This window comes from Equus caballus, chromosome 29, assembly GCF_041296265.1.
Source record: "Equus caballus isolate H_3958 breed thoroughbred chromosome 29, TB-T2T, whole genome shotgun sequence".
NCBI lineage: Eukaryota > Metazoa > Chordata > Mammalia > Perissodactyla > Equidae > Equus > Equus caballus.
In genome coordinates, this window is record NC_091712.1 from 34,542,236 (window position 1) to 34,561,783 (window position 19,548).

General features: G+C 41.6%; 1 protein-coding gene and 1 long non-coding RNA gene across 55 annotated transcripts in view; one reads left to right on the plus strand and one right to left on the minus strand.

The window, feature by feature from the left end:
- LOC111771189 (uncharacterized) overlaps positions 1–19,548 on the plus strand; it is a 95,672-nt gene that overhangs the window by 35,495 nt on the left and 40,629 nt on the right. For 4 of the 5 annotated variants that reach the window (XR_011434041.1, XR_002804868.2, XR_011434042.1 and 1 more), the window contains exons 2-3: positions 3,541–3,651; positions 3,743–3,836. This is a non-coding gene — a long non-coding RNA (uncharacterized lncRNA). Of the gene's footprint in view, positions 1–3,540; positions 3,652–3,742; positions 3,837–11,590; positions 11,729–11,967; positions 12,718–19,548 lie in introns of those variants that run through there. The other variant, XR_011434044.1, reaches the window with a different exon arrangement.
- CELF2 (CUGBP Elav-like family member 2) overlaps positions 1–19,548 on the minus strand; it is a 789,986-nt gene that overhangs the window by 19,383 nt on the left and 751,055 nt on the right. For 37 of the 50 annotated variants that reach the window (XM_070255416.1, XM_070255389.1, XM_070255384.1 and 34 more), the window contains one exon: positions 3,183–3,302. In XM_070255416.1, coding sequence (XP_070111517.1) covers positions 3,183–3,302 — 120 coding nt within the window. Of the gene's footprint in view, positions 1–3,170; positions 3,303–19,548 lie in introns of all 50 variants that reach the window. The other 13 variants (XM_070255407.1, XM_070255375.1, XM_070255380.1 and 10 more) reach the window with 1 other exon arrangement.

Genomic DNA, 19,548 nt, shown 5'->3' on the forward strand with positions numbered 1-19,548 from the left:
CGAATATGAGTATGTACAGTTAGTGGCATTTATACATATGTCTATGTTAATATGGTCACAAGTGTGTGTGAGGTTGTGTGTGCTTGTACATGTATCTAGCTACACATATCTTTTATATATTGCAAGAATACAGATTAAAACAGTAATTTCACAATGTATATAAAGGGTGACAAGCCACAATAATATGCCCAAAGCATCTTCTCTTTTTTCTTCTCGACACAAAATCTTTCCATAAACACCATTCACCAGGCATTTGTGGCTTATATTTGGACAACCATAATTTCAAGCGCCACATGGTAAGCCATTTGGAAGAATTATGCCATTTAAACAAAAATAAGGATGTCACTTGACATATATTTAAACACACGAAATCAGATGCAGAATCTTATGGACATTTCTTTGTCTTAGTTCAGATGTTAACAAACGAAACACGCCTGGAGAACCCTCAAATAAACCAGAAGTGAAAGCTCGGTTCGTGAATTACCCACATTCCGTCCTTTTGATCTTGCTGGATTTCTGCTTTTAGCTTTAGGATGCTGTACTTTTTCAGTCACTCCTTTTGTGAATGTATAAAGGAAGAAAAAGGATATCAAACTCTAACAGTTTAATTTAGCTACTTGTCTACTAACCAAAACTTTATTTTGAGGGGGAAGTGAGGAGGCCTCTGGCAGGGAAGAGGGTAAAATTTATGCTAAGGTGAGTTCGAAAATTAACTGTGCATTCCATCTGCTTTCTTCCTGGCTCCTTTGTCCACGGAAAAAAGAGTTGGATCTATTCAGAAAATTCTCCTTCCGGTAGCAAGTAATGATTTCTAGGATGGTGTGCGGTAGGAAACAGCAATGATATGGAAATGAGGCCAACTATTTTAGAAGCGGCCTCTGTCCAGGTAACCATTTCTTGACTACCTTCTTTGAGAATTGTCCAGCAGGACAGGTAGCATCATCATGTCTATGGAGGAAGAATGGTCTGAAAGAGGACACTCTATATTAGAAGGTTTTCTCGTGGTATTTGAGACAAGACGCAAATATTTGCTCGAAACCAATACTGGGATTGTTAAATAGCTCTGCACTAGTAACATTCACCAAGTCAGAAGGAATGTATTTTTGTTTGGGTATGACTTTTGGTTAAATTAAACATTTTCCTGGTTTATATTCTCTGGTAGGGGTTATTTTAAACTAGAAACATTCATAATTTTCCAAGAACTATACATACTTATATCAACCTAATGGCAAAGAATTTAAAAAACACAACAGCTGAAGCCTGTTGTCCTTGCCAGAAGCAAAATTTGTACAACACAGACCCCACACAAGAACTAGTCATGGTTTCTCTGCCATTCAACAAAGTCCCTCTCTAGTCCTTTATGATAACGATGGGAAAATCCCAGCAAAGTCCAACAGAACAGGATGGAGCGGTGGGACCACACAGACAGGAGGACAACACACAGCAGTGGTGAGCACATGCTGAGGAGGACAGCCATTCCCACTGGCCTGTTACTTTGCAGACCAAGGACAGGAAGATGATCAAATCAAAGTCCTTGTTTTAGGGGAACTAGGTCCCGGGGCAAGAGAAGCAGCATGAAGGGATGTGCACACACATACACATCTGCCCCCAAGGGGAGGACAGGTGGGTTGGAGCGTCTGCAGAACAAGGTCAGAAACAGGAGTCAAGGCAATGAGGCTCCTCCTGGACTGCTGGGAAGGGGGAGCAGGAGGCAGTGTCTCTGGAATAAAACATTCTGCCATCACATGGTTACCACTTCATATACTGTTTGCTAATCAAGAGCCCTCATATCTGGAAAGAAAAGTCTTTTTCTTCTTTTTCTGGCCTATGTCAGACAAAACTCAGGCCGAGTGTTTTTTCTTTTCCCCAGAACATCTGAATAAAAGGATTAATAAAACCTGAAAATTTCCCACCTCTAAATATATGAGTGATTTTCTTATCAGTCTTCATTTCAGGGAGTTCTAGGTTCTTTTTGTACCAAATAAATTGCACAGTATTCCTTCTGAACTTTTTCAAAGTATAGAATCATTGGGATTTTTTTTGCTTTAAAAAAAATTGTACTGCCTGATCACACTTTAAAAATAGTTCACTTATTGAATCATGGCTTAAAATAGGGCAACTTGCCAAGGTCCCCTTTCTTAAAGCTTCAAAGGGGCAGATGTTGGGTTGCCTGGGGTGCCTGGTAGGTAACTGGGCCCCCACATCAGAATCTCTTTAGGCTGTCATGGACCTGCTGGGCTTGGCCACTCTCAGCCACCCAGTAGGGACCGAACCTAGGGAAAGGCAAGTGAAATGTCTCCTCTGTGGGTTCAGGATCAGTTTCCCCCAACATAGGAGCCAACGCTAAGCACAAGCCTAAAATATATGTATCCTCTGGCCAGGTACCATTCTGGACAGAGGATAGTAGATCTAAGATTCTAGAAGTGGCAAGGCCATTCTGTAGGACAGAACCTAGAGTTCTCTGGTGAGTCCCCGTGTTTCAGAACTAAGGAATTCTGTAAATGACTTGCCCCCCTCTGCGTCAGCCTGCCATGGGAGAATCACGCCCCTTTGGAGAGGCACTGCTGTAGGTGATTCATGCCTGTGGGTGCTTAATAAAGACTCCAGATGCTGTCACCTCTAGCAGCGGCTTCTCTCCATTCAACTGCATTTCCTTCTTTCCAAGGCCTCCTTTTTCGGCCTATATAACTGTCATGAATCTTTAGCTTTTAGAGCTGGAGGGCACCTTTAAGATTGTATGACCCAGAACTGTCAGTTTTCAAATGGGGACTCTAAAGCCCAGAGTGGGGGCAGTGATTTGCCTAAAATCCTGTAGGTGACTGGTGGCAGATTGGAGCTGGACCCATGCATCCTGATTTCTAGTCTATTAATTTTTCTGTTATAACACCCTGCCTCCAAGAAGAACAGAAAAAAACCAAAACCCTTGAAACCTGCAAATATCTGTCAACCACAGAAATCTATGGATGAATACACATGCGACATATTAGAGAAGACTCCAGGGGTGGCGAGGGTTGGGTATTTTTTGAGGCAAATGAATGTAGGTAGAGTTTGCCTATCAAAGCATGCGCTCCTCCATCCCAAGTTTTAATTCCTTTTTAGGTCATTTCTGGCTGCCCATTTTCTGTGGCGAATTTGGGGGAAGGCTGTCCACCAGAGCAACAAATACTCACTGTTTATGGTACCTGCTAGTGCATTAATATTATTCAATCCAACAGTGGCTCCCGCCAGTCCTTGCAGAGTCCCAAGAGAGGTCAAAGAATTCATGGCTGCACCAGCAGTGGAGTTGGGAGTTGAAGCAGCCACTGAAAAACAAAAGGGAGACAGGAAAACGGGGAGAGAAAGAACAAGATGAGTGAAAGCCAACTGGCCCAGAAAGTAATCTGTTCTCACCGCAGCAGATGGAACGGGGAGTCATTCAATCCCCCCGAGCCTGGGAACATGCTTCTGAGTTCGGTATGAAAGACGTGGGATTGTACTTGTGGCAATTTTGACAATTAGATTCGGTGATTAAAAATAATCATCTCGGTTCTGTTTTGCCAGTACCTCGAATATGCTCCTTACTGGTTGGGAGGAGAAAATTCCAGACCAGGAGGCCTATTCTTCTGGGAATGCTGATCCTCCCTCAGCCTTCTAAGCCACATCTTTGTCCAGGTGAGCAAATTACCGGCACAAAAAGAGGCAGGGGCGGGAGAGTAAAATGGCAATTCCTGGCTTTCTTATTGTTTCTGCTTTACACTTTTAGCATTTTCTCAATGCTGTTTAAAAAAAAAGAATCATACATCTTCCTGAGTTTGACAGAAGACTTCAAGACCCAGGTGGTGGTGGGAATAGAGGCGGTGAGTGATATGAGGTAAAACCATTTTGGCCCTAACTCTCCTTCCTCTGTCCCCCTAACTCACTCTTTTACATAACACCTTTATTGGAATATAATTCACGTATCATAAAGTTTACCCCTTTAAAGTGGACAATTCAGTGTTTTTTAGTATATTCACAGAGTTGCACAACCAGCATCGCTATCTAATTTTAGAAAATTTTTGTAATTCCCCAAAGAAACCCATACCCATTAGCACTCATTCTCCATTCTTCCCTCTCCTTTGACACTGGCAACCATGAATCTACTTTCTGTCTCTATGGATTTGCTTAGTCTGGATATTTCAGACAAGTGGAATCATAAAATATGTGATCTTCTGTGACTGGCTTCTCTCACTAAGCAAAATATTTTCAAGGTTCATCCATGTTGTAGCATGTGTCAGTACTTCATTCCTTTTTATCGCTGAATAATAGTCTTCTGTATGGAAACACTACATTTTGTTTATCCATTCCTAAGTTGTAGACATTTTGATTGTTTCCACTTTTGGATAATGATGCCGTGAACATCTGTGTATGAGTTTTTGTGTAGATATATGTTTTCAGTTCTCCTGAGTACATATACCTAGGATTGCTGGGTCATATGATAAATCTGTGGTTAACACTTTGGGGAAACACCAAACATTTTTCCAAAGTAGTTGCACTCCCCTCCCTTTTACATGTATAATTGCTTCTGTAAATAACATTTAATGTATCTTACATTTGTACACATTTGCATAGCTTTACAATCTGCTGACTTTTCACACACATCATCTCACTTTATCCTGATGATGGAGATAAAGGCTAAACGTAACTGACGACGGCTAAAGGAAGCACTTGGTCCATTTCTAGCTGTGAAATCACCGTGCATATGTGAACTTCCTTTCCATCTACACTGGCTGGGAACTTCATCCATCCTCCTAGAATGTTCCTGTCCAGCACATCCCTGCTCTGCCTTCAGAGACTGCAAGTGCTTGCAGTGTACCTTGCTTGGGATCTCTTTTGGGTGAGGCCAGATCAACTGCTTAAAAAAATGAATTCCCCACCTTGTCATATTTCTGTCCAGGTATGGCATTAGCTTTTGCCACCTTAAAATATGTATTTTCTTTCTCTTTTTAAAAGAAAATTATACATAATCAAGTCTATGTTTCTAGTCTTTTTGTAGTATGAAACTTTTCAAATACACAAAAAAGCAGAGATAATAACATGACAAACTCCCATAAACTCCCATCAAGATGCTAGAATATTTGAGAACCAATCTACTCCCCCTAAGTATATTTTAAAGCAAATCTGAGACCTTATGTAATCACCTCTACATACTTTAGTATGCAACTCTAAAAATAGCGTGTATATATATATATATATATATATATATATATTTAAAACCCCAAAACCATCATTACACCTAGCAAAATTAGCAATAATTCCTTGGCTTCATTATGTGATAATATTTTGTTTAGGATTTTTTTCATCTGTGTACATGAATAAGATTGGCCTTTACTTTTCCTTCTGTACTGTCCTTAGTTTTGCTACCAAGCCTTTCCTAACCTCGTAAAGTGATTGAGAGACTGTCCTTACTTTTTCATTTTCTGGAATAGATTGTATAGGATTGAAATTACTTGTAACTTAAATGTCTGATAGAATTTCCCAGTAAAAATGATCTAAATCTGATATTTGTTCATGGGATGATTTTAAAATACTAATTACATTTCTCTAATAAACAGGATTATTCAACTTTTCTTTTTCCTCTTGAATCAGTTTTATTAAGTTATAGCTTTCTAGGGAGATCAGGCAGAGAGGCAGTCAAAGAGAGCCATTTGGAAGAATTATGCCATTTAAAAAAGGAAATATAAGAATGTTGCTCATAGCCTAAGGCTGTGCCCTCTAAGGAGTGACATCAGAAGGAGAATAGACTTGGCTGAACTCATCTAGCTAAGTCACTAAGAAAATAGGCAAGGAAGCAAACAAAAAGGAGCCAGGTTTGGTAGAGGAGGGAGAGCGAGGAGGATTAGTCTCCAGAATTGCTGTATTATCTAAAATGTCCAGCTGTCAACAAAAAATTATGGGGTGTGCAAAGAAATAAGAAAGTGTGATCCACACACTGGAAAAAAGCAGATAACATAAACTCATTTGAGAGGGCCCAGATACTGTACTTAGCAGACAAAGACATCAAAGCAGCTCTTATAAATATGGTCAAAGAACTAAAGGAAATCACTCTTAAAGAATTAAACAAAGGTATGATGACAATGTTTCATCAAATAATGAATATCAGAGAGAGAGAAATTATAAAGATGAAGAGAATGGAAATTCTGGAATTGAAAAGTAAATTACAGAAATGAAAAATTCACTATAGGGTTCAACAGTAGATTTGAGCAGACACAAGAATGAGTGAAGTTGAAGACAGATTGATAGAGATTATGCAGTCTGAAGAACGAGAGAAAAAAGAACGAAGAAAAATGAACAGAGCCTCAGAGAAACGTGGCACACCATTAAGTACATTAATATACATGTAATGGGAGTACCAAAAGTAGAGAAAAGAGCAGAGAAAATATCAAAGAGATAATGAATGAAATGTTACTGAAATAATCTATATATGCAAGAAATTCAAGAAACTACAAGTAGGATAACACAAAGAGAGCTATTTGCAGACACATGATAGTAAAAATGCTGAAAGTCAAAGATAAAGTCTTGAAAGCAGCAAGAGAAAAAAAAGATTCATCATGTACAAGGGTATCCCAGTCAGATTAAAAACTGACTTCTCAGCAGAAACAGTGGACCAGAAGGCAGTGGGATGACATATTTCAAGTGCTGAAAAGAAAAAACTATGAACTAAGAAGCTTCTTTCCAGCAAAACTATCTTCCAAAAATGAAAGAGAAATAATGGCATTCCTAGATGAACAAAAACTGAGAGAAGTTCAGTTTTCTGCTAGCAGATGTGTCTTACAAGAAATACAGGCATACCTTGGAGATGCTGCAGGTTCAGTTCCAGATCACCGCAATAAATAGAATGTCACAGTAAAGTGAGTCACGTGAACTTTTTGTTTCCCTGGTGCATATAAAAGTCATGTTTACACTCTACTTACTGTATTCTATTAAGTGTGCAATAGCATTATGTCTACAAAAAAACAATGTAAATATCTCAATTAAAAAATGCTTTATTGCTAAAAAGTGCTAACCATCATCTGAGCCTTCAGCAAGTTGTAATCTTTTTGCTGGTGGAAGGTATTATAAAGAACACAGTATCTTCGAAGTGCAGTAAAGCAAAGTACAATAAAATGAGGTATGCCTGTACTAAAGGAAGTTCTTCATGCTGAAAGCAAGGGACCCCAGACAGTAATTCAAATTCTCTCTCTCTCTCTCTCTCTCTCTCTCTCTCTCTCTCTCTCTCTCTCTCTCTCTCTCTCTCTCTCTCACACACACACAAAGAACACCAAAAAAGGTAATTATGTAGGTAATTGTAAAAGATAGTATAATTGCATTTTTCCTCTCTTCTTGTAACTGATTTAAAATTTGATGCCTAAAACAATAAAAGCACAAAGGAGGTGGGCAGGGAGACAAAGTTGTATTGGAGCAAAGAAATTACACCAGATGGTAACCACAGAAAGAAATGAGGAGAACCAGAAATGGTAAGTAAGGAAGTCACAAGCAAACTCTATAGATATATACCTGCTCTCCTTTCTTCTTTCAGTTTCTTTAAAAGACATAAGATGGTATAAAGTGATAATTATGACAATATATCATTGGGTTTGGAACATATATAGACGTAAGATGTATATAAATAATATCACAAAAACGGGAGGAGGAAGAGAGTTATGTAGGAAGAACATTTCTGTATCTTACTGGCATTGTTAGTATAAATCTGAAGTAGATCCTGATAAGATAGGGTATATATTATATGTCTTAGAGCTATCACCAAGAAAATAAACTTGAAAAACATTAAAAAAATCATTTAAGAAATTAAAATGTTATACTAGAAAATACTCACATAATGCAAAATAAAGCCATAAAGGAGAAACAGAGGAACAAAAAGATATGACACCACAGAAAACAAAAAATACAATGTACAGACTTGCAACAAGTAGATAAATAAGTCCTGGAGATCTAATGCACAGTACAGTGATTACAGACAATATTGTATTATAAACATCAAACTTTAAGAGACTAGATCTTAATTATCCCCACCACAAAACAGAATGATAATTATGTGATGTGACAGAGGTGTTAGCTAATGCTCAATGGCAGTCATATTGCAACATATAAATGAATCAAATCAACATGTACACCTTAAACTTCTACAATGTTATATGCCAAATATATTTCCATTAAAAAATGTTTAAAAAAGTACAGTGGTACACGTAAATACAACCATATCAATAAGAACAATAAATGTGAATGAATTAAATAATCAAATCAAAAGGCAGAGATTGTCAGACTGGGTAAAAAAAAAAAAAAAAAAAAAGAAACAAAAAGCCAAAACCCAAAAACCAGAGCTATATATGTTGTTTACAGAAGACACGTTTTAGATGCAAAGACACAAAGAAGTTGAAAGTAAATGGATGGAAAAATATATACTATGCAAACAGCAACCACAGGAGCTGGACTGGTGACTAAAATGAGATGATATAGACTTTACAACAATTTTAGAGAGAAAGAACATTGGGTCAACTGCTTGCATTGCAAAGGACCTTAGCATATTTTCATGAAAATCTCTGTTCTGATGAAATGTAACTAAAAAGAACTCTAGTGCCAGAATGCAATGACTGTCAGAAAACCCCTACTTGATTTAGGGCTCTATTTTTCTTTATCTCCCTCAGACTCTTCATTCAGATCTAAGAGAAGGGAAATGAATGGAAAGGAACAGAGTGAGGAGATGAGCTATGCCTCAAACACCACTGGAAATGAGTTTGACAGAAACTGGGATGAGGTATGGAGGGGAGTAAATTGAGAATTGGCTCAGGATATTCTGGCACTCATCTGAGACACATGTATGAGTTATTATTATCAGAAAGGTCCCCAGACTTGGCTGCCATCCCCACCAATGATGGAGAAATATGGGTGCCAAAGCACCAAGACGAATAACCTGAAGAAAGTCCTTATCAGTAAGGGACACCATCATATTCCTAGAAAACCTTATGAGACCTGTCATCATGCTGATGCTGATGTGGAGCATTCGTTATAATTGCTGGAAACTCAAACATATGCCAGGCCTTCACCTTAGTCTCTGCCATTTCAATTGTTCAGACCCCATTTACAGCACAGACCTCATTAGTCTCGAATCCTCTGCATCACCCATTGGGTGGGTGACCCTGCATCTAATCTGTGCTGGGAAGGATCTTAAAGATGGGTTAGGATGGGCATCCCCGAGAAGGACAGCACAAGTTTCCTGGCTTGGCCTCACAGGTCCTGAAAAATGAAGCTCTGGCTCTCGGTGACACATCATCACAACTTGATCAGCCCCTTTTAAAAACAGAAAACTGGAGGCGAAGTCGGGTTATAGTTAAGACTGAGTGCTTTGGACGCAAACTGCTTCCTCATCTCCCCAGGCTTCTGTTTCATCATTTTTAAATGGAGAAAAAAAAATAATGCATCCATCTTATGAACTTGGCACAGTATCTGATACCATTTGGGGATTTTTAGATCCCCTTCAATTACTGGGTCCAGGTTGAACTGAAGAAGAGACAAGCCTGTATAGGACGTATTTCATAAAACAACAAAAAAGGAGATATGCTCTACTCCATTTTCAGTGTAAACATCTTCAATTATTGATGACTACATGGCCATTGGTCTTGTTTCCGCTGGATGACCCTCTTCTACATCACAGGAAATCACAGAGGATCCCACATCCAGTCCCTAGGCCCTTATCTTTCTGCAACAGCCATGCTGGGACCTGCTGGCCCACAGACGCTGCCTGTTGGCACGTTCATCCAAGGCATCCAAAGCAGCAGGATGTCGACTTCTAGCTACCTTCTTGCACTCAGGGCAAGAGGGTAAAGGAGCTGGATGCCATCAGAACTGGCCAAAGTCAGGTTTCCTAGGTGGTTTTTCACATCTTTCAAGTCTGTAAGATGGGCTTGAGGAAGAGGTGGGTTGAAGTTATACTCTGCTCTTTATGATAACGCACAACCACAATGGTGAACAGTGAGTTGGAGAGAGAACTCATTATAGACAGACACATACACCACACGAGCCCAGAGGACGCTGGGCTGAGGGGGCCATGGGAGAGGTGAGGAGGCTGGGAACTCAGTGGGCCCATTTTGTCACTGACAATAAGAAGCAATAGGCAAATTAGAGGTCTCTTTATGTCTTGGTTTTCTATTTATTTAAAAACTCAGGGAGACTGGCTATGGTGAACTGGACTGAATGTAGTTTTCTGAGCTCTTAAGCTGTTTTTGGATAGTCCCAGCAGAAGGGGAGAGGGTGAAAACAGGAGGGAGAGGAGTCAAGCATGAGATAAGAAAAATGAACTATATAACCTGCCTTAAAATGAGAAGATTCCATGTGCTCCATATCTTTGACAATACTCTGAAAATTCATCCCAGTTTGCATCTCAGTTGGAGAAGATATTCCGATTACATATCTAGCTGCCTTTAAGAACCTTCGAATTCTAGCAAGTAATCCATTTAAAGCAAAAGAAAAACTCAAATTTGTCACACAGCCAATCTCAATCAAGTACTTCAAAACCCAATATTCAACAGATGCCCAATAGAGAAAGAGACTGTAGACACAATAGACAGAGACAAATTAAATGCCACCAACACACACATTTCCCTATTTTTGTGTTGGCAGACTGGCAAGATGCTGCCTCGGCTAATTGCACTCTGCCCACCTAAAATTCCCTTCCGTCTCCACTGAGAACCGTATCCTTCAGTTTCTCAATTAAACTGTTTCCAAAACGCCAAAGGAACATTTTGGGTGGAGAAGGGTGGTAACTAAATGTCGGATCATCTTCGCCCACAGCACCTCTTTTAGTAGAAGGTTGCTCCATGCAAATAAGAAGTTGCACAGGAAGTGGGGGAAGCAGAGCCTGCCTCACCTTGCTCATGTGGTGGCAGACATAACCTGTCCTAGGTCCTGCTTATGCCTATTTTACCACTGGTTAAAAACTACCAACCAGCCAAAAGATGTTCTGACCAGCTGGCTAACCAGGAAATAAAATCACCATGCCAAAAACAGAAGCCATGTTTTTATTACCTCACATGGCAAACACAGTTCTCTGCCTTTTTGTGAAAAGATGTGGGAGGGGGGAGAGTAGGGGTGTCAGAGAGTGAGGGCAACTAGTGGCAAAGGGAGACTGGTGGTGAGGATGTGCCCACTTTGACCTGGTCATAGAATGTCTTTGTTTGACCAGGTTAGTTCATTGCTGGAAAGACTCCACTCAGTGAGCCCTAAACACCTCTCCCAAGCTAAGGGGTGAGTTGGGTCCTTTCTCCTCAGAGCTGTGGTCGGTCTTGGATGAACAATTTATCTAAAAGAGTTTCTTGGCTCAGGTCAGAACTGCAGGTCACGGATGGACTGCCTAGGTCATTAGGTCCCCTCCTAGGCCAGGGTGAAGGAAGGAAGGAAGGAAGGAAAGACAAGACAGATAATAGTTCTAGAAGAGCCCTGGAATAACCACTGTCCAATATCTCAACTAGAGCTGAGAGCTGGGCTCACCCACCCAGCTCAAGGATTCGTTTCTCTTCCGTAACTCCCATCAACAATAACAAATAACAGTAAGTCTTTCACACATATTCTTTCATTTCAGCTTGGACCCTCCCAGGCAGCCCATGAACTACACAGGGGGTCTTTTCTCCACTTTGAAGATGAGGAAGCAGAGGGTCAGAAGCCTGAATGGATTTGCCCAGGGCACAGAGGGAGTGGTGGCACAGGATGGGCTGTGTGGGTGAGTCCTTGACAAGAAGGCCAAACACCGCCTGCCATTTAGATACGTAACAGTCATGGGAGAAGGGCTATTTGGAAAACTTGCTTAAACCAACCCGAAAACCAGCAAGCCTAATCTTACCTACGTAAAAAATAACATTTCATTTGTTTTCTTTTTACATTTCTTTGTGCCAGAGAAAAATGTTTATTTTCTTTTTCTCAGCTTTCCGGAGAGAAAAGGACCTTTGCTTTACTTTTCAGGAAAAAGGCCCTCTCTCTGCTCTATGGATAAACTGGACTACCCACCCTGCCAGCCCCCACCAGCCTGATGTCCCTAATGGGAAGAACAGTGACTAATCTGGCTGGAGAGACTGGGAAGGACCTGACATTGACTGGGCCGTGGGAGGAGCCACTGAACTGAGATACAAGAGTGGCTGCTTGATAAAGGCCTTCCTGTTCTCTTTTTGTGCTAACTTCTGTATTTCTGGGTAGGTAGATTAAGCTTATTTGGGTCCCCAGGGTATGTCTGGAGAGGGAGGTAAGAGTTACTGCTCTGTTCTCTGTGGTAGGCAGAATAATGGTCCTCCTAAAGATGTCCATGTCCTAATTCTTGGAACGTGTGACTATGTGAGGATACACGACCCAGAGGAAGTAGAAGTTACTCTTCAGCTGACCTTGAGATGGGGCGATTTGCTGGGATTATCTTGTGAGCCCAATGTAATCACAAGGGTCCTTATCAGTGGAAGAGGGAATCGAAAGAGAGAACCAGAGAGATGGCAGCATGAGAAGGACTTGAGCAGACATTGCTGGCTCTGAAGATGGAGGAAGGGGCCATGAGTCAAGGAAAGTCAGTGGCTTCTAGAAGTTGAAAAAGCAAGGAAATGGGTTCTCCCCTAGAGCTTCTAGAAAGGAATGCCCTTGTGGACACCCTGATCTTAGCCCAGTGAGTATGTTGGACTTCCAGCCTACAGAACTGTAAGATAATAAATTCATGTTGTTTTAAGCCACTAAGTTTGTGGTAATTTGTCACAGCAGCAATAGAAAACTAATATATTCTCCAATTTAGTTTTATCAGGAATAAAGATAACAATGAGGATAGCTAACACTTACTGAGTGGTTTACCATGTGCCAGTCATTGTTGTAAGCACTTTATGGGTGTTAGCTCATTTAATCATTTATCCTGTGACGTAAAATAATGGATGGAAGGTCACACAGCTCCAAGTCCTAGAGCCAGGATTGAACCCAGCTCCCCACCTACAGAGAGTTGACATTATACTGATGTTGAACTTAAACTCCTATTTTGCATCCTGCACCTATCTTGTGGCTAAAGATTTATTTACAGAAGTAATGAACTTGCAGTCATTGTGATTCATCCTTAGTTTTCTGGCTCTGTCCCTTTCACCTGTCAGACCTCGGGCAAACCACTCAACTTACTGAGGCTTAATACTGATCTGCAAAATGGGAATAATGCAACCCATCTCTGAGAAGTGACATGATAATCATGCAATCAAATGAGGTGGCACTAATGTGTGACACACAGAAGGTGATCAATAGACACTGCTGACAATCTGTATTTGAAGGATGAGAACCTGGTTATTCTGTCCTCAAAAGGAGAAATTACATTCTTTTCACATCATTTTGCAACATTTGACATGAAGATTCAGCGTTTTTCCTCTAGAGAGGCAACTGCATGGATGATGACTAATTCTGCAGGCTTCTCAACCTGTGGATATAGTTTCGGGACTGTCTGCAGGAGGGTGTCCAGGCCTGAAAGGCGAGCGAGAGCAAAACTATTGATAAAAAGGTAAAATCTAGCCTCGAGATGAGAAGACAAAGGGAAAACAGTCTCAGGTCTTGACATCAGAAAGACATTCTTTGTAGCTCAAGAGACCAAAATGAGGATCAGTGGGTGGAAGCTGTGAGAGGCAGGTTCACGGTAAAGGAGACCTGTCTACGGACCGAAGTCTTCCCATGTGAGCCGAGCTGCTCAGAGGCACGTTCTCCCTGTTGGTGGCAATACAAAAGCAGAGGCCGCCAGATGGTCCTGTATCGGGGGGTTTCAGCAGACCCTGAGGCTAGGCTCGATGGCCTCAGAGGTCCAATAAACAACTTTTGAAAAGCTCTTATCGTTTCTACGAGTGCCAAATATATGTTGGCTGTATCTCCTGGCAGAGGAAATGAGGACTCCAAGAAGGCAGAATTCTACCGGTTTGAAGCAGAACTTCAGTGAAGGTTCTAATTTTCACTGCCCACAGCATCACTGAACTATGTGAAAACCCCAGGTCTATTTAGAGACCGCAGACCAGAGGGCTTTACATAAAAACAAGCCTGATCAAGCTTAAGACTGAATGTACCTTCTACCGCCTTCTTCCCCAGGAGCAGTAGCTGCTCCACTGAGCACACCCAACTCAAATCCTAAGTGACTGGTTCATGGAGAAGATGACCACCAAGAGAAAGGCCAGACTTTTGGGGCGTAAACTCCCTCTGACCTGGGGCCTGGGAATGCCAAGATGCTCTGCTGGCCATTTAGTCAGAATCATTCTGTCTGCTGGAGGCAGGGACCTCATTGCCCTTTGAGGGTGTGGTAATGATGCACACGATTAATGGAGTGATGTCACTTTTTTAAAGTTATAGTCTAGGACCTCCTGTGTCAGAATCACCTGGCGTTTACCTCAGACCTGCTGAACCGAAATCTCTGGTTGTGGGGCCAAGGACTCTGAACACGCCCTGTTGGTGCGTCTTCTGCTCACTAAAGTCTGAGAACCACTGGTCTCAGGTGTCTGAGTGCAGTACCACCAAATCCCAACAGGCCTGCATGTAAAATTTAGTTTGGGGCATGAGCAAGATATGGTTCTATCTTCTATACAAAAAAATCCCATCAGAAGTTAAGCTTATAACAGAGCAGGAGTTCTGTTTGTCTTATGTCCTGGAACCCATAAGAGTAACTGACACATAATAGGCACAGAGTAAGTATTTACTGAGTGAATGAATAGATGAAAATCCTACTGCAGGCTGTGGCAGGAACACTGGACTCCCTAGCTAGTCTCTTCTAGGATGAGGCCAACGTGTAGGCCTTAATGAGCTGGATGAAGGGTGTCCCATTTCATCGCATGCTGTGGCCTCACAGAGGACTCCTAATGACACAACTGAGCCTAAGAGGAAGACTCATCAGATCCTTCCTTTTGGCTCACATGCCAGAGAAAGGGTGTGGCTATTTTTAAAAATAGAATCAACAATGCCAGTTGCTCCTTGTCACCAGGACAGGAGCAGAGATACCCTTCGTTCCTCTGACGTAACTCTTACACAGAAGGAATCAGATGCCCGCTCTCAGTTTTCCAGGCTGCCACTACGGTGGACATCCTCTGTGAAGGGAGGAGCACGCACAGGGCCAAGTTCAAAGAGCAGCCCTGATACCCTCATCCTCCCCTTCCCTTTAAGAACAGGGATGCAAAGTCAACGCTGGCTTCCTTCTCATTCTTTGTAGAAGGTGGAATGATGAACAGGATTCCCAGTTTGGGATGAAGTTGACTGCTGAATGTAGGGAACTTGGCTATTCGTCCATCCTTTTACAGATTCCAGATCCACCAAGAAAAGGAGAAAAGTGGCCACTGGGGGCTATCAACCTCTCACATTTACCACTTCTCCATTTAAAACATTCTCCCTCATGAACACTGCCCTTTCCTCATCTTTTGTCAGTGTATTAGCAGGTCATGTCCAGCATAAGTCCATCCCAGAAACAACTGTGCCTTTAAGAACTTTTAAATGCATCAATTTCCTGATATTAATCCTCCTCCCCACTTTTCCTGGACAGCAAGAGATTTTTTTTTTCAGCTACAACGAAACAACATTAACAGAAGACAGCAAGGATCTGCCTTCAGCGCATTCATTAAACACTTTCCACAGAAGAATGAGATGGTGAAAGCATAGTGGCTTTGTGGTTTAGGAAATAAAATAGTTGCAAAGAGAGAAAATTGCCTGCATTGACGAAACATACTCAGGACACTGGAGTCTGTGGTTGCTGTTCTGCCTCAAACAAGCTTGGATGCTGTGTTCCAACAATACAAAGAAGGTTATAAGGAAGTAGGATAATTAAGCAGTGACCCAGGCACTATTATTAGCTAGTCCCAACCCTACGGCATTAACAAAATACGGAATGTCTCTTCTCCCATCGGGGCTAATTATTCCACAATAACCACACCTCTCATTTTAATTTATTCCCTAAAAGACTTTGGGGGTGGGGTGGGGAGAGGAGGGATGAGAGGGTAGGAGGAGGGGTTTGTGTTGAGAATGGTGTTAAAAAATTCTGAGTCACCAAGACAAAAAATAATAAATGTTGGAGAGGTTGTGGAGAAAAGGGAACCCTCATCCACTGCTGGTGGGAATGCAAACTGGTGCAGCCACTATGGAAAACAGTAAGGAGATTTCTCAATAAACTAAAAATAGAAATACCACGTGATCCAGCCATCCCACTACTGAGTATTTGTCTAAAGAACTTGAAATCAACAATGCAAAGAGACTTATGCACCCCTAATGTTCCCTGCAGCATTATTCACAATAGCCAAGATATGGAAGCAACCCAAGTGCCCACCGACTGATGATCGGATAAAGAAGATGTGGTGTGTATATATATATACACACACATACATACATACATATGGCTGGAATACTACTCAGACGTAAAAAAAGACATAATTGTCCCATTCACAACCACATGGATGGACCTTGAGGGCATTATGTTAAGTGAAATAAGCCAGATAGAGAAAGACAAACACCATATGATTCCACTCATATGTGGAAGATAAAAACTTATAGACAAAGAGAACAATTTAGTGCTAACCCGGGGAAGAATGGGGAGGGTGGGCACAAGGGGTGCAGGGGCACATTTATATGGTGTTTGACAAATATTAATGTACAACTGAAATTTCACAATGTTATAAACTACTTGGACTGCAATTAAAAAAAAAAGGTTCTCAGGTGTTCTGATCTCACTCCTTGACAATCTGTAACAGGCATAGTACCTTTTACCCCAAAACATCTGTAGGAGTGTCTTCTTTCACTACACCAATTCCAGCTCACAAGGAGGCTGGTAAACAACTTAGCTTGGTGCAGCGCCGGCCAGACAGTCATTAGTGGTTCTCTAGAAGACGCGTAAGAGGAACACAGCGTCTAAAGGACTAGATGAAGAAAGTTCCTTGTTTGAACTCGGAATTACTTTTGAGGCATTATTCTATGACAGTAAACGTGCTGGAAGGTGGGCAGTAGCACATTCAGTATTCAGTATCACAGTAGTCCTACTGTGTTCTTCACTTTCATTTTCATTTCCAGATGCTTGCTGGAGCTCTCCCGAGTTGATATTTCTAAGAAAGAAATCTACTTCATTAGTTGTCAGTAACCTGGGTACCTCCTTACCTTGCCTTAATTTTAGTATCCTCCCCAGTCCCATCAAGACAGGTGCTTAAGAATGAAGGTGTAATTTGGGCTACAAGTTTTAAAAAGTCAGTTTATATAAACTCAGTATATTTTGATCTAACAAGAATGGAGCAAAGGAGAGAGAAAACTGAAACTTTTTCCTTTCCAATGATATGGTGCTTATAATTTACCAAAATAAAAGTACATCTCTCCCCTTAGGTGGCCCCAGATGTTTGTTTTTACAGACGGCCACAGGCGCAGATGGAAAACCCTGGTGATTTCCTCACGAGGGTTCCCAGGAGTTCCTGCTTTTGACTATTTCATGGTGTGGTGGACTGATTGTCATCTCATCTGTTGCTGACAACCTCTGTCCCCCCCCCCCCACCCCCCCCCGCCCCGGCAAATCATTTAACCCTGCAGTCCTCTGTCTCCTCATCTGGACCACGAAGGAGGCACCTGGATAGATTCTCCCGAAGATTCCTTGCGACTCTAAAATTTGATGACTTGACCAGACTCTGGAGAGAGTGAGGAAAACGAACTTCTGCCAGAAGCAAATGCATGTCATCAGGAGGCCACTGAAGATCTGTCTGAATCCTGGTCTTTGGATATCCTGGAAAGCGGGTAGTTTGCTCAGGTGGATAACACTCATTTCTAGGAGGCAGATTTTCCTTTGGATAATATGACACCAAGGTTCAGGGGTCGGGAGATCATCCAGCAGAATTCTAGATCTGAAAAGCTGTGAGCTGCAGGTGCAGTGTAAGCCCGCACTTCAGTGGGGTGGTGACCTTTGCAAATGGCCGACCACAGAGCACAAACCAGTGTGTTGCCTGAAATAAAACAAATGATTCTCTAAGGGCCTCACTGCTTGACTGTAAATGACACGGAAATCCTGCCTGATCATGGTCATCCTGCTCCATGTAGTCCAATAGCGCCGTCTTCTCTTTGGTAAGTAGGGTGCGTTGGTTCTACAACCTCAAGTCAGATTTGAGGTACTGTGGGAGGTTCACTGGCAACGTGTTCAGCTAAGCCCCAAAGCAGAAAGACATACAGAAAGGGTCTACTCTCTGCACTTACATTCTAATATTTTTAGGAAAGGTGGGGAGATATTCATTTTCTAAAGTCAGGAGGTTCAGAGAAAAATATCACTGCATCTTATTCCAGTTTTAACCTAGTTTCCTACTGTCCAGAGGGGCAGAATTTAATATCACTACAAAATAATGAAATAATCTTTCCTGATGATCCTTTAATGTTGTCTTAAAAAAGAAAGCAACAGTATGCATTATACATAAACATTAACCTCAATATTTCAATAAGAAAAGGAAAGTGGACATTTCCATTTTGCAATGGAGAAACTGAAGAAAGAAAGATTAAATGACTCGCCCCAACTCACAGTCTTTCACCTCTTGGTCAAGAAGTCCACATCCTCCAGAAATATGAATAATATTGTAATGACTATGTTTTTTAGATTAACTATTTTTTAAACCTCTGCCATGAGTATGACCTGTTTTTGTTTCTAGCCCTAGATGTTTAAATTCTTGACCTATATATGGTATTTATAAATAAATACCTTTTTGTCTTAAATTCTTTACATCCTCCCAATCCTGACCCCTTTCTGCTCCTATCTCAGAGGTGAAGGCATTCCCTCTTTTAAGGCTACACATCCATTTTCTTCAATCATTTATTATGGGTTACGCCCCGTCACGTATATGGATATGTACACCTGACGCTGGGTGAGAGCTGGAGAGGGAGGGCAAGGGGCTGCGGTCCAGGAGCTTGGTGGCTGAGCCGTCCCCGTGCTGGAGACAACCCGTGACAGAGCCTTCCATGCACCGCTCCAGATGCCTTCTGACTTCAGTCCATCAATTTTCACCTCTTGTTGACCACTTCCTTTTCTCCTTTGTTCTGGCTCTCTCTTTAGCCTAGAAATATGTTAGCATCTTTTCCATCTGAAACTTTCTCCTCCCATTGACGTACTACTTTTACAGATTTTTTTTTTAATCACTAGATTTCATGAAAATGTCCTACATATTCTCGCCTTCAGTCTCACATCCCTTTTCTCTCACTGCCTCCAGAACTGTGACATCCACTCCACCACCGTCGTGAACTGGCCACTCAAGGGTGAACAGACTCTCTAATTGCTAAGCTCAAATACCTCTTTCCTGCCCTCACCTTCATCACCTTCCTGCTTGAAACTCTTGCTGGGTTTCCCTGATACCATGCTACCCCAGCAGCCCCCTTTGCACCTCCTGGTTCCCTCTATCTGTCCCACAAAAACAGTCATCAGCCAAGGCAGTACACCAGGCCCCTTCTCTGCTTTGCTTGGCCATTCTAACTTAACGATCTCACCCACTGCCCACCTTGAATCAGCCTGCCTCACCTCTGCAGTTCATTGTCAATCCACTTTTCCAGCTCCAATCTCTGTGATAAACTCGA